Source organism: Marmota monax, unplaced genomic scaffold, assembly GCF_021218885.2.
Source record: "Marmota monax isolate L192 unplaced genomic scaffold, Marmota_monax_Labrador192_F-V1.1 WCK01_AAM20220418_F8-fsc00025, whole genome shotgun sequence".
NCBI classification, from domain to species: Eukaryota; Metazoa; Chordata; class Mammalia; order Rodentia; family Sciuridae; genus Marmota; species Marmota monax.
The window spans coordinates 1,210,724-1,224,438 of record NW_026691950.1 but is presented as its reverse complement, the minus strand read 5'-3'; the positions used below and the strand labels follow the sequence as shown (position 1 = coordinate 1,224,438).

The following is a 13,715-nucleotide window of genomic DNA, read 5'->3' as shown; positions in this document are numbered from 1 at the left end:
TCTTACTGACCTGAATCAAATCCAGAAGTATTTCTGTCTTCCACGTAGCTTTATGGTGATGTAGGTGGAAAAGGTAATCAATTGGTACTCTCTAGGCACAAATATACCAATCAAAGTGGCCTGGAGTCTTTGAATACATAATGATCAAATTATAGATCAACTTGTTTCTGCTGCTGGACCAATCAGATTTTATAAACAATATATTTATTATAACAGCATAAGCCTGGTAAGGAAAGGGCAGTAAAGAGCAATATAAGAAATACAGAGGAGAAAATGTGAAAACTATTTCTCACACAGCTTATAATTAGAAATGGTTTATCATTACAGATGTTAATTAAACCAGCTAACCCTTAAAGAAACTCCCTGGCTTGCCCTAAACTAAACCTAAAAAATAATGATTTTTAAAAGCCACCAATAAATTGCTCTCATAATTTAACTCCAGCAAAAAGGAAAATGGGACATGCTAGTGAGTACAACAGAGATCAGTGGAAATCAGTGCAGGCTAGAATTTCCTAGTGTTAGGTTAAATCCATCATTCTTAAGACGCCCTTCAGGATAGTTCTTTCAACCTCTGTTGGGGAAAGGAGATGATAAAGTAAGGGACAAACTGGTTCAGACCCTTTCAAAAGACCATGCAGAACCTGTCCAGCAATTCTAAAATCCTATAGAGCATAGAATTGAGTATTACTTCTTTTTGCTTATCAGAGAAATATCTTGCCCAAAGAAAGGCAATATTAAAAAAAAAAGTAGAAATAAAACAACCAGCCTTAAGTCTAAATCCTGTCTTATCCACTCTCCACAGCATAGTCAAAGTGCCTTACTAAACCTCAGTTCTTGATTACATTATTCTACCCAAAACTTTTACTCTTTTGTTTCTGATCTTCTATAAGATAATAAAAGCCAAGAATTTTGGCATAGAATTCCAGGATTTTAATGATCTAATAGTCCTTGCCTAACTTTCAAGCCTTACTCTCCTCTCACTCTACTTCATACTTTATCTGTGATAAAAAGTTAAAACACACTACAACAAAATAAGCAAAATAAACACTGTTGACTACTTCCCAAACAAAAGGGGTTATGGACAATACAAATATAAGCAGAGTTGACAAAATTCTTCTGCATTTAACCTTCATTTAACCCTCTCAGTTCTGTTACTCTAGCGATCCACAGAATTAGATACGTTAAATACATTACTTGGCAACATTGCTAATAGTAAAAATGATCTCCCTGATTAGTAAATTTGCATGGGAACTCAGTAACTATAAATACCTCATGAGGAAAACTATAGCTTTGACTTCCCTGTGATGGTTGTTTTAATCAGCATCCTTTCAAGGATCATAGAAGCTAAGTTTATAGAGTTGTATGATATTGAGACATGAGTTTTTTTTAATCCCAGGCAGCTCCTATACCTACCTAAGATGAGCTTCTTCTGAGATGCTACCCAGATGGTTTGTGAGCCACCTGCATGAACTGTTGAGAAGATCCCTCCCACCAATTAGGAACACTGAGACTGCTCTGCTGGCAACTGGATAGGCTTCTGAGTAAACAAACCTATAATTTTCTAACTTTGAACATTTGGTTGTACCTAAGATGACCCCTTCATCTGCATAGCAGTAAGAACATTGCATAGTATAAGAACATCTTAAAATGATATTTAAGTTTATTTAATATTTAATATTAAATATTCAGACTACAGTCTGAACCTACCCACTTTCCCTTTGCTCCTTTAGCTAACATACATCTTTGACAAATCCCACTTGATCACATACACATTTTTTAAAAAATACTTAATTATTTTAGTTGTAGTTGGACACAATACCTTCTTTTAAATTTATTTATTTTTATGTGGTTCTAAGGATGGAACCCAGGGCGTCACACACGCTAGGCGAATACTCTACCACTGAGCCACAACCCCAGCCCCTTATACACAGTTTTACTCACCTTCCTCTGTTGTTATTTTTCTGGGCATCCCCTCTTCCAGGTATCATATACCACCTCCCCATAGTTCATCCCTTCAGCCATCTGCTGAGGTGAAGCTATGGATACTTTTCAGACTGGGAAGAAAGGAGATATCGAGTAGGTAAAGAACGCAAGGGAACTTTGCTACAGAAGCTAAGTACACACAGCTAATAGAATAAGAATGGAAATTTACTGAGAATAAAAACAGATTAAGTTGGTGAAGAGAGATGGTAATAGTATGTTAAAATGCAAAAATATCCAGATAAAGAGTGTCTTGGAGATCAGTTTGGATGACAGAAAAGAGCAAAGTAGCATATTAAGTGCTCCCTTCTTTCTACATTATTAGCTATGAGGAGAAGCAAGGGAGTCCTATATCAATCAAAGCAGGTGACTTGCAAAGTTTTCACAATTTATCACCTGTACCTTGGGAGAGAAAGAGAGGAATTAAAAGATTACAGTGGAGATGATATTTGCAAGTGTTTAGGGAGGGAATATAATTGCTATATGGCAGCTTCAGTTCTCCCTTCTTACCCTATCATTATCAGTCTGTCCCACTAGAATTTGCAAGCTAATGTTAATTGTGTAGAACTTTTGACAGTATCTCAAATTTCTTTAATCTCAGATTGCTTTGATTGCAAGCTATTAGAACTGCCTTCTTTACTATAAAGTTGCCAAATACCTAATTTGTTATACATAAGGGCTAACTCCATTATGTATAAACACTCATAGTGGTTAACTTAAGGGCTAACCAAGATGGGGCACTTACAAAAATTTTAGATTTGCTGGGATTGCCAAAGGCTCTAATTTCAAGTGAGTAAACTCTTAGTTAAAGCACCCATGTAACAACAAAACACAGAAAAATTAGTGAATGGAGAAATAAAACAAAGACACATATGTGAAGAAAGACGTACTGTCAAGAAAGTGTATAGAACTGGAGAATGAGAAAATAGCTCTAGCTCCTAAATTTCTGTTACTGACGTCAGTTACCTTGAAAACAGAAAGCTATATTCCTTTTCTAATGCAACAATCTTTTTTGCTTAAGCTAGTTTAAGTAGTTTGTTATGTAACTTGTCAGGAAATAATCTTTAGACGAAAACAAGGCAGGGGGACAAAGTATAATACACACACACACACACACAGATTCTATCAGATTTTAACATGCTGAAAAATTCTATTAATGTTGTTTTAAAGAGAAAGAGAGAGAGAACTCAAATTAGAGCTATTTTCTATTAGAGTTGTGAACTCCCTAATTCATCTTTTTATCCTCACAGGACCTAACACAGTGCCTTATATGCATGTAACAAATGATTACTGAATAGATATACAATTAAAAAAGAATGAAATTCACTTGATCAAAACAGTACATCTAATTGTGGAGTTTTCAACAGAATTTCATAAAAGATGTTCTTTATAATTCTTAGCATAATTCTGTTTAAACACACACATACATACACAAAGAAATACTGTTTCCTATTTCTTAAACAGAATACAAAAATGTAATTTGGATTTGACTTATTCAGCTTCTTGTTTTGGGTTGTTTGCAGCACTGGCTATTGAACCCAGGGGCACTCTGCCACTGAGTACATTCCCAGCTCTTTTTATTTGTTATTTTATTTGTCTTGCTAAATTGTCCAGGCTGGCCTCAAACTAGCAATCCTCCTGCCTCAAATTCCTGAGTAGATGGGATTATAGATATGCCCCACAGGTCTGTGTTAACTCTTAGAACTATGAAGCCCATAGCCCACAGTTTAATGACTAGTAAGCACTCATTAAAATTGTTCATAGACTATTTTGGTTCTCTTCTTCCTGGGTGCATGGTAAAATTGCATTTCCCCACTTTGTTGAAGTTAGGTGTAGTCATATATTTGTCTGGCCAATGAAATGACATGCTACCCTTTCACTTTCAAGTAGAAGCCTTTGGAGCCAATGTACAATCATTCACCACATCCTTTTCCCTTAACAACTGTGGAAGAATTGTGTTGAGATGGAGCCTGACATCCTGGGGTTCCAAATGACTACCTGGAGCAGAAAGCTCTAGTGTTGCCCTTCACTGGACATAAGACAGAAATAAATCTGTGTTGTTTCAAACCGGTAGGATGTGAGGGTCTTTAATTCCTACAGCATAATATATACCTTGCCTGAAGTACTTATCAAACATCTCTCTCAAAATGGTGTGAAGAAAATGAATAGTTCTAGCCCTCTCTTTGTTTTCAGAATGGTAACATTTTGTATAGCGGTATATCATTCAGAAATCACTTTTGTATAGATCTGTCCCGTATTCTCCAAACTCATAATCCAAATACAGAAAATGAAGGGATTCAGACAAAAATTTTAAAACAAATCCTCATCCTCTCAACTTTCTGTACTTGTGGTCTAAAACTCAAGAACCAGATAGATTTAGATAAGGTGCTATTCTTTGCTCTAACTCTTGCCATCTCTACTCCTCTGGAATAAATTTAGACAGGGATTCATGACACATTATTTCATTCGCATTCTTAAAGCTGTTTTTCTATACCCAGTACCTAGCAGGCTCTCAGTATTTATTCCATAAATGAATTGTGTGCTGTAATCACTCCAGTCTTACAAATAAGGAAACAAATTCAGAGAGGTTCACAAATTTGCCGAAAACAATCCTGCACATTAGTAGCACAATCCAAGATTTTCTGATTCTAAATCTTTTCTCTTTATACTGAGTTCCATGCTTTCTAAGGTCTTTTACAATCACAGAATTTAAAAGTTGGTAGTAAATTAATAGTACAAACAGTGTTTGTGATAAAATAACATGCCAATCACACATTCACCTCCAAGAATAACTAAGAAGTCATTCCCCCAAAGACTTCTACTTGCTTAAACCTACTTTGATTCACAGCGTTTTCAAGCATAGAAGAGAAAGACATCTAAGAGGACAATTTGGCCCAACAGGCAACTTGCAGAACAATGAAGAATTATGAAAGAATTCAGGGGGAAAGTAACCTTTTTCTTTGATACAAAATATATTAAAATTCTGGCTTTTTAGATTATCTTCACTTCGGTGGTGTCCTCATCATACTGGTTAACTTCACACTTTCTGCTCTCCACTTCTTATCAAATCTGAGTTGTAGGAAATACTCATGAAGAACTGTGTGAAGAATAGATAATCCATCCATTAAATTTGGAAATGGTTATAAAATATATTCCTCTTTAAAGAGTCAACTTGAACATTAGCGTTGAAACCCTTTCAAAAAACTGTTGTAAAAAACAACTGACTCTGTCTAACCCAGCTATCTTAAACTTATTTGAACTCAGAATTTTATTTCAAGAGGTCAACTGCTTTTTCACTCCCTAGAACATGGTTTAGGAAATCCTGGTCCAGATCATTCTAAAGGTTATGAATAAATCAAATGCCTTCAGAGAACTTATCCTTAGAGTTCTATTATTGGCCTATATTAAATATTTTTGTGCAAAACTGTTTCTTTAAAGATGTTGTCAACTGCATCACATCTTCTTTTTTATTAGGGCCTATGAGAAAATGCTCCTCTCATTGCTCATTACTAGCAAATGCTTTGCTTAGGCAGAACTGGTTTAATGCTGTAATTAGAAACATACTGAAGTTTACTTTGTATTGTGTTCCCCCACAGACCCCAGGCTCCTACCAAGCCCCAAACCTGAACTGACTCACTTCTAGTACAGGTCCTCATAGTATGTGCTTGGTATTATCTTTTCCCTTGATTTTGTATTTTTTTTTTCTCTCTCCACCTCAATTTTCTCATTTAGCTTGTTTGTCCCTATTGTACTATACATAAATTGTTTCAGAGAATTTTTGGAACTGTATTTTATATATATTAAGACCTCTCTTACAATATATTGATTTCTCCTTCCCTGCCCCATTACCCCAAAATGTCAATGTATTCGACTTTATGTGAAAGTATTCACCTAAGTCCCAATAAACCAAAAGAACACACACATTCACTATGCAGTCAAACCTGTAAATGCTTACAGCCAAAAGAAAATTATTTTTTCCCAGCAAGTCTAATTAAAAAAAAAAAAAAAAAAGACGAATTAAACTGTTTCCTGAGCGGAAGGCAGATTTATTAAACTGTTTTCTATGAAAAATTAACATTTATTGCGCATCAGCAAATCTGCTAGGCATTTCATAAAAGCAACTCCACTTTTAAGAGGAAGCAGAAGAGGCATCCCCAAGTACATAATCTCTGAAGGGATATACAGGAAATTGAAATATTGTGCGGGTGCCCAACTTGGGTGGGGAGAGAGGCTTTGAATATCCCTTTTATACTTTGTGGATTTTGTGACTGTATCAACCCTCGAGAATGTTTTTCAGGATTAAACGAAACGAAAATAAAGACGACAGTAAAGATTTACTCTTTGACACGATAAACTTTCCCTCCAGCTTCTAATTCCAGAATATGCACTGAAATAAATGCCTAAATGCAAGTTCCAACCAACCACAGGGAGTCCTATCAGAATACAGTTCCTTTCTCATACTCCACCCCCGGGGTGAGGCTAGTACATAAAGGGAAAACTTAAAAACTTAGGTGTGACTGTCTGCAGGTAACAATTAAGGGGGAAATCCGAAACGTTTTCGTTTGTTTTATTGGTGGTAACTGTCCGAAAAAGCAGCAGTGGTTGGGAACTGCAGTCCGCTCCTCACCGGCGGGCCACCAACGCCGCGTGGAGAACTTTGAACAACTCCAGGGCGGCCCGGGCCGGGGGTCCAGGGCACCAGCGGCGGGGCCGGGCCAGGGTTCGAGTCCCGCGAGCGGCTCGGGGAGGCGCAGCCTGGCCCACCCGCTCCGCGCCACGGTGCCTCCCGGCCGCCTCCCGGAGCGCGCTGCGGACCGCCGGGGCCGGCGCTAGGGTCGCGTTGGGGCGGGGAGCGGGCCCGGTCCTCCCCGACGCCGAGGAAGAAGTCGCACTTACCGCGTCGGGCTCCCGGGGCGGCCGGGGGTCACGGCGGGGCGGGGCGGCCAGGCCCGAGGAGGACAGCAGGCGAGGGGCGGGGGCCGGCGAGCCGAGCCGAGGGATGCACGGCCCCTCGCGCGCCCCCAGCCCCTTCCCGGCACCCTCACCCCCGGCGCCGGCCGGCCGGGAGAGAGCCACTCCCCTCCGTCAGGCTGCGCCAGGCCGGGCCAAACTCCTCGCGCGGCCGGGGAGGGGGCGGCGCACGGGCGAGTGGGTGGGGGTCGGGGACCCGCTCACCCGTCAGTCCCGGCGCAGGGCAGGCGGCTGCCGTCCCGCCCCCGCCCGCCCGCCAGGCCCCGCCCCCGCCGAGCCCCGCCCCCGCCGAGCCCCGCCCCCTCTCCGGGCTGCGTGCGGGGAAAGGCCGGGGTCGCCGGCGGATTGGCGGCTTCTTGTTACCCCGCGGGTCGCTGGCTGACGGCTGGAGCGGGTTAGGGGGAGGAGGGGAGCTGGGAGAGGAGTGGAGGGCGCCAGCTGCTGCGACCCGAGCTCGCTGGGGGGAGGGGGAGGACGTCAGGCTGGGCGGGGCTCTAGTGAAGGCAGGCCGCCGGGCGGGGGGGCGGGGGAGTGGGAGGCGGACCTAACAAAGATTCCGGTTGTTCCTGGTCCCTTGAAACCCGGGAAAGGGGAATTCCTGGGGGTGGAAGTTTAGAAAGAGGTCCCTCTGCAGGGCTGGAAGGCGATCAGAGAGCCGGCCTGTGCTGTGTCAGAGCATTGAGAGAACTCACCAAGAGTTGTCTCTTCTCCAGCCCCTGTAACTCTTCTCCTTGCAATGATCTTATAATTATTGTGCTCTAGGTAGTAGATTTGTGCCACTGCAATTATGATCGCAACACTATGACCACATCATTGGTTTCTAGGGGTGGGATACGAAGAATCTGAAGATGTGGTTTACTTATTCAGTTCTCTAGCAAACGAATATTGAACTCCTACGTGCTAGGTGCTGGGAACAATAATAATTTATATTTCTATATGTCAAACACCTAACTAAAGTGCTTTATCTATATATTACCTCATCATTAGGTTTGAACAAAATAGCTATGGTCCTTGTCCCTGGGGAGCTCAGAGTGGATAAAGAAAGAAAGGGCTTCCTTTATTATTCTCAGAGTGATGTGTTTAAAAAAAAAGTGCCTACCTGCTTTTGGTTCTCAAAGTAATTTATATTTTCATCTTTTGCATATTTGGTGTTTGCTACTCTGACCCGTCTGTATGCTGTCTGTGATGGCCGAATATTTCTCAAGAGATCTGTAGTATGTCTCCATAATAAAAACCCAATGCAAAGCAAGTGGTCCAGAAGACTGATAATTGAATAACATAACCAAATTGTGGTAGCAGCCTGGGGTGCCTGGGAGATCTATGTAGGGATGTTTTGTGCATGCCCTCTTGGGAAAGTGGTTAGAAAAAGCAACATAATGTAAAATCATAAAGCATTGACGTGAACTGCTAGTTCAATGGGAAAGTAGATGGGGCAATTTAATATTGTTACAATCAAGAAGGAGATACATCACAAATTGTTTCTATCTAGGCAGGCTCCAACCACAAAGCATAGGATACATTTTTATTATTATTTTTTAAATCAGAGCCAACCCTATACAATGACACCTACACTCAAGACAAAAATTACTTCAGCAGCATTATCTTTAACCTCAAAAGATAGTGTGTGTAAACCCATAGCCTGAATTTCTGGAATTTGGTAGAACCTTTCAGCTCTTATTTGCCTTTTCAGTGTTAATATTTGTGCACATTAAAATATTTTGCACATTAAAAGCAAATGACATTCTTTTTATAGTTTTTCTTTTCTTCCTGCTCGCAGTTAGTTGTTCAGTTTTGGAATTTGAATTCAATATTTTTCTTTTGTGCTTATAATAAGAAAAGTCAGAAAAACATTGCAATCAAATCAGCTTATAATTGTAGTAAAAAATGAATCTTAAATTAAGATATAGGAATTCCCATACATCCTTTTTCTAGTCCCCCACTCTCCGTGTTAAACATATTGTTTGTTCCATCCTGAATCCTATCCCATTTGATTTGTTAATCTGGATTTTCAGCTTATTTGTCCCATCACTCCAGTAAAAGCAATCAAAACATCCCTTGTGATCTGGCTTCCTGCTGCTAGCCTAGGTTCCCGCCACTTGCACTTTCTCTTGCAGCTCTGCCAGGCTGAACTACTTCCTCTTCTGTCTTTACTCCAACCTCTGCCTGTGAAGCCTCTGCAAGTCCCTCTGTCTGGCAGACTCTCTCTTAACTATTGGCACAACTGGCTCTCTCTTTCTTCATGCCACCTTTCCTGATTCCCTCCGGCATCTCCTCACTTCTCAGCTCTTAGCAACACCTACATATCTGTTTAATTCTCTACTCCCACTGGAATGTAAGCTCCATGACAGCAGAACTTTGTTTAGTTCACTCTTAACATCTCCAGTGTCTGTTACTGTCTCTGATGTATAGTAGATACTGAACAAATATTTTTTGAATGGATGATGATGCCATGCAGGAGACGTAGCTTATATTCCTTTTTGTTATGGACAAAGGTTTTCATGTGATTTATGAGTCATATGATTTAGACATGATGATAAAGTTAAAACATAGCCCAGTTTTACTCTTAAAATTAGAATCTGAAAAGGCTGTTTTTATCGCTCATTCTGGCAATGCTGAGAAATAGCATTTGAAGAAGCAGTTACAGCTAAGAACTTATGCTGAGATCTTACAATGTGGCCCATAAATAGATTCACAGAACAAAGCGTAATGATAGATCAATAAATGTTGTCAAGCCTTAATATTTGCCCCTGAGAGAAAGCAAGATAACAGTGAACAGAAGTGGAATAGTTGAACCTTAAATTTTATTACTGATAACTTGACAGATGGTGTGTTAGCGCACAAATAATTTTAATTGACAATGGCCATGACCACAAGGTTAACAATTATTGGAACTCAGAAAACAACACTCCAAAATGAAGACCTCAAAAGCAGCCCCAGAAGCAGTTTCTCTCTGCCCTTTGCCCTCCTGTCTCTCACCCTTCAGTCTTCTCCAAGGCTAGCCTTAGAAACTAGAATTTCCCTTCCCTGAGGTCATTGAAACCAGAACTCCTTTTCCCCAAAGCTAGCCATTAAAAAATCATTAATAATATACCTTTCTGTGTGAGATGAACATAAGGACATTATCTGACCTAGCTTGTTTGATTATATGACATGAGACTCTCATTTTACAGGGGTCCTGCCCCATCTCTGGGAGGAAGAATTTACTGCAATTGAGGGCCAAGAGGAATCTAAACAGGCCTTACTGAGTTTCTCCATTTGGTCTGTTTCTGTGAGTTCAGACAGTTGTTGTCCAGCCATATTTCTATGGGACTGCCCCTGCTCCATCAAACCTAACCATAAAATCAGAGTTTCCCTTATACCTTTGGTCCTCAATCTGAAGACTCCCATGTCAAGGAAAAACCATGGTCAAATAAATTTGTTATGTTTTTTTTTTTTTCTTGTTAACCTGTTATGGGGGTGCCAACCATGACCCTTGGGCTAGCCAGGAAAGGGATCAACCCCTTTCCACCTTTATATAATTAATGTTTGAATCTGTGTAAAGTCCAGTACTGATCCTAATGTGTAGATGCCCTTAATAAATAAGTGGTTGACTTCTCATTTTCTGTTCTGAGTGCTGAGTGTGTAGATGGAAAGGACTGAAAGATTAAACTGCAATTATAAACTGTATATATGTTCAAAATCTGGATCCCAGGAAGACATCTCTTTTAGAAGATTAGGATTTATTCTAGCAGTATTTCTACTGTTCATGTTTCTTTTCAATTTTTTTTTTTGTTGTTGTAGATGGAAACAATACCTTTATTTATTTATTTTTTATGTGGTGCTGAGGATCAAACCCAGTACCTCACCCATGCTAGGCGAGCGCTCTACCACTGAGCCACAACTCCAGCCACAACTCCAGCCCCAATCTACTGTTCATGTTTTGATGAGAATAGCCTCATGACAATATGGTCACATTAAGACAAAGAACTAGTGCTGGGGATGCAGTTCATTGATGGAGCACTTCCCTACCACTCTGTTTGATTAAAGCACCTCAGGGGGGATTAAAAAAATAGTATAGCTATGTAAAGTATGACCAGAGCACACCCCAGGAAGGAGAATCTCTAGGTCAAGAGACACCGTGGCCAAGTAAACCCAACCAAAATATTTCCCCTTGAATTTCATCTCAAATTCTCACTTCGGTTTCCCAGGGGTCATTGTCAACTGACTGCACCCCCTCACTCCTGAAAAAAAAAAAGTCCTTGGCTCTTTACCATGTCCAACCAACCTAGAATTTTCAGAATGATCTTTACCAGAATCTAAGAGAGAATAAAAATGAAATAATCAAGGCAATATAAACAACAATAACTTCATTCATTTGTTTAGCTACTCTTTAAGTTCCTATTCTCCTAAGAAGAAATTTTCATCTCCAAAGAGCAGTTATAAATTTGTAGGCAATCTGCCTGGTTCCCTTCCTTCCAAGCTCTTTCTTTCTGCACATGATAAAGTCATTTTTCTGCCTTTCATGTGAGAGCCATCTAGCTTGTTCCCCACCACAGGTGGAGCTAGAAATCCCTTTTTCTTGCCTTTCATTCTGACTCTGGTCAGAGGGCTGTGGCACTCAAATTGCAGGACTGAGGTGACTGGCACAGCATACAAGCTCCTGCTTCTGGTGAGACTCACTCTTTACACAAGAGGGAAGATCACTGCAAGCCCACTATCAGGCCACTTCTTGGAGTCCCCAGAGCATTTACACAAGAACTGCCCCTTATAGTGCTGGGGACATGGGAAGGAATATGCATTCTCTTACACATATATTTCCATTCAGCTATCCACAAGTAGATATCCTATAATCAGACCACACTTTCTAATTGAAAATAAAAATATGAAATGCAAGTCTAATTCTGTTCATCCCCAGATTTTCTTAACATGCTATAGTGATTCTCTATAGCCTTCAAGGCAAACTAAGCATGATTTAAGTCTCTCATAACTTACCCCCTGACTACTTCTCCAGCTCTGTGCTCTTTCTGAATTGTTTGTAGAGTCTGGAACATAATGTTTCTCCTGCAATTATGCCTTTAATTCTGTTTCTTCCATCTGGAATACCTTCCATTCCAATATCTGCTGGTCCTCAAGACTCAACTCCAAAGTCACCTCCTCTAGAACTATCTAGGCCATGTGCATTCTTCCTCTGTGCTCCTAGTTTCCTGGGTGCCTGACTATTGTAGCAACTACTCCTTAGGCTGTGGATGTTGGCTTATCTATCTGATTAGCTGAGAGTGCCTGCTACAGACACTCATAAATACCTTCTGAATGAATGCATGCATGAATGAAAACACCTCTTACACACAATGCCTTGAGAAATAGCAACTTATTAGAGTATGACCATCTTTTTTCCCCCCCGGGCTATAACACATACAGTCAGAAACAGTCCTCTCATTTATAGTGTTACACTACTAGTTTCATGAAACTTTAGAAGGTTTTAAATTTAGGATTCCATAAACTTACAAGTGCAAGCAAATGAACACAAAGTACTTGTGTTTATTCCTATGCATTAAAAAAATTATCCCAACATCTCAATACCCTTGCTACATTTTTAAAAAATAACAGTTGCAAGACAGTTGTATGTTGACTTCCCATGAGTTAAAAAATGTTCCAGGATATATTTTAGTATTTGATAAATTACTTCCTGATCACTAAGACAGGAACCACTCACTCTGGTTTCTATTTTCATTTTCTCAGAGATCAAGTTCAAAGCCACTATACAAGTTTAAGCATTTGGGTTTGTTGCTGCACTTACAGAATACTCACCTGGCAACATTTATCAAATAATATGAAGAGGCCTTCAGCATAGAAGACACTGTGCTACTTGCTATGGGTAGAGAACAAACAGTGATAAATAAGACAGATATATAAACGGAAAAGTTCTTATCAACTTGTAGGCTTCCTCTTTTGCCTCCATGTTCTCCATCTTTTAAAAAACACACATCCTCTGAGTTCACACTTGCCTTCTATATTCAGTGACTATACTTAGCACAGAATTCTTGGGGAGAGATGCTGGCTGTGTAACAAGCAGCTGACCTGAGAAAAACAGCAGGTGATTAGAAGGTGACACGCACTGTACACATCTGAATTCATTCGGAGTCAATAGTCTAAGAAGGAAGAAAACAAACATTTTGTTCTCCTCAGCCCCATCCCCAAGAAAATCAAGAAATGGAATTATTTAGAATCAGAAGTTTCTCTTATTGCAGTTTTTTTTTAATCTGAGACTGCATCTACTAGACCTGATAATTTCAGACTTTGAGCAATTGATTTTTCTTCATTGAAGAGTCAAAGATTGTTATATTATTCTAACAGCATAAAGAATGCTTTGATTATTCTATTTGATTATTCTATTCTCTTTATGCATGTGATTTTAAAATAGTGTATTTTAGCTGGGTGAGGTGGCACATGCCTATAATCCCAGGGACTTGGGAGGTTGAGACAGGAGGATAGTAAGTTTGAGGCCAGCCTCAGCAACTTAGTAAGATCCCATCTCAAAATAAAAAAATAAAAAAGGGGGACAGGGGACTGGAGATGTGGCTCAGTGGTTAAGTGCTCTTGAATTCAATCCCCAGTATCCCCCCTCCCCCAAAAAAAGTGCGAGTGGTATTTTAATGTCAAGTTGGTTGCCAGAGGCTTTATTGACAAAGGTTGAAGTATGATAGTGGTTCTAGAAATCCATTCCAGGGCCCATTTCCCTTCCTGTCTCCCTTGGAGTCTTCCAACATAGACATGTCTGGTTCAAG

General features: G+C 40.1%; 1 protein-coding gene across 10 annotated transcripts in view; it reads right to left on the bottom strand.

Moving 5' to 3' along the window:
• The window catches only part of Klhl5 (kelch like family member 5), a 69,150-nt gene extending 62,159 nt beyond the window's left edge, over nucleotides 1-6,991 (bottom strand). For 4 of the 10 annotated variants that reach the window (XM_046449772.2, XM_046449705.2, XM_046449869.2 and 1 more), the window contains exons 1-2: nucleotides 1,942-2,054; nucleotides 11-223 (exon numbers count right to left, since the gene is read on the bottom strand). Coding sequence is in view for 4 of the 10 variants with exons in the window: in XM_046449563.2 (XP_046305519.1) it covers nucleotides 1,942-2,003 (62 nt within the window). In the remaining 6 variants the exon portion in view is untranslated. Of the gene's footprint in view, nucleotides 1-10; nucleotides 224-1,941; nucleotides 2,055-4,932; nucleotides 5,078-6,876 lie in introns of those variants that run through there. The other 6 variants (XM_046449563.2, XM_046450046.2, XM_046449644.1 and 3 more) reach the window with 4 other exon arrangements.
• Between the last annotated feature and the right edge of the window lie 6,724 nt (nucleotides 6,992-13,715).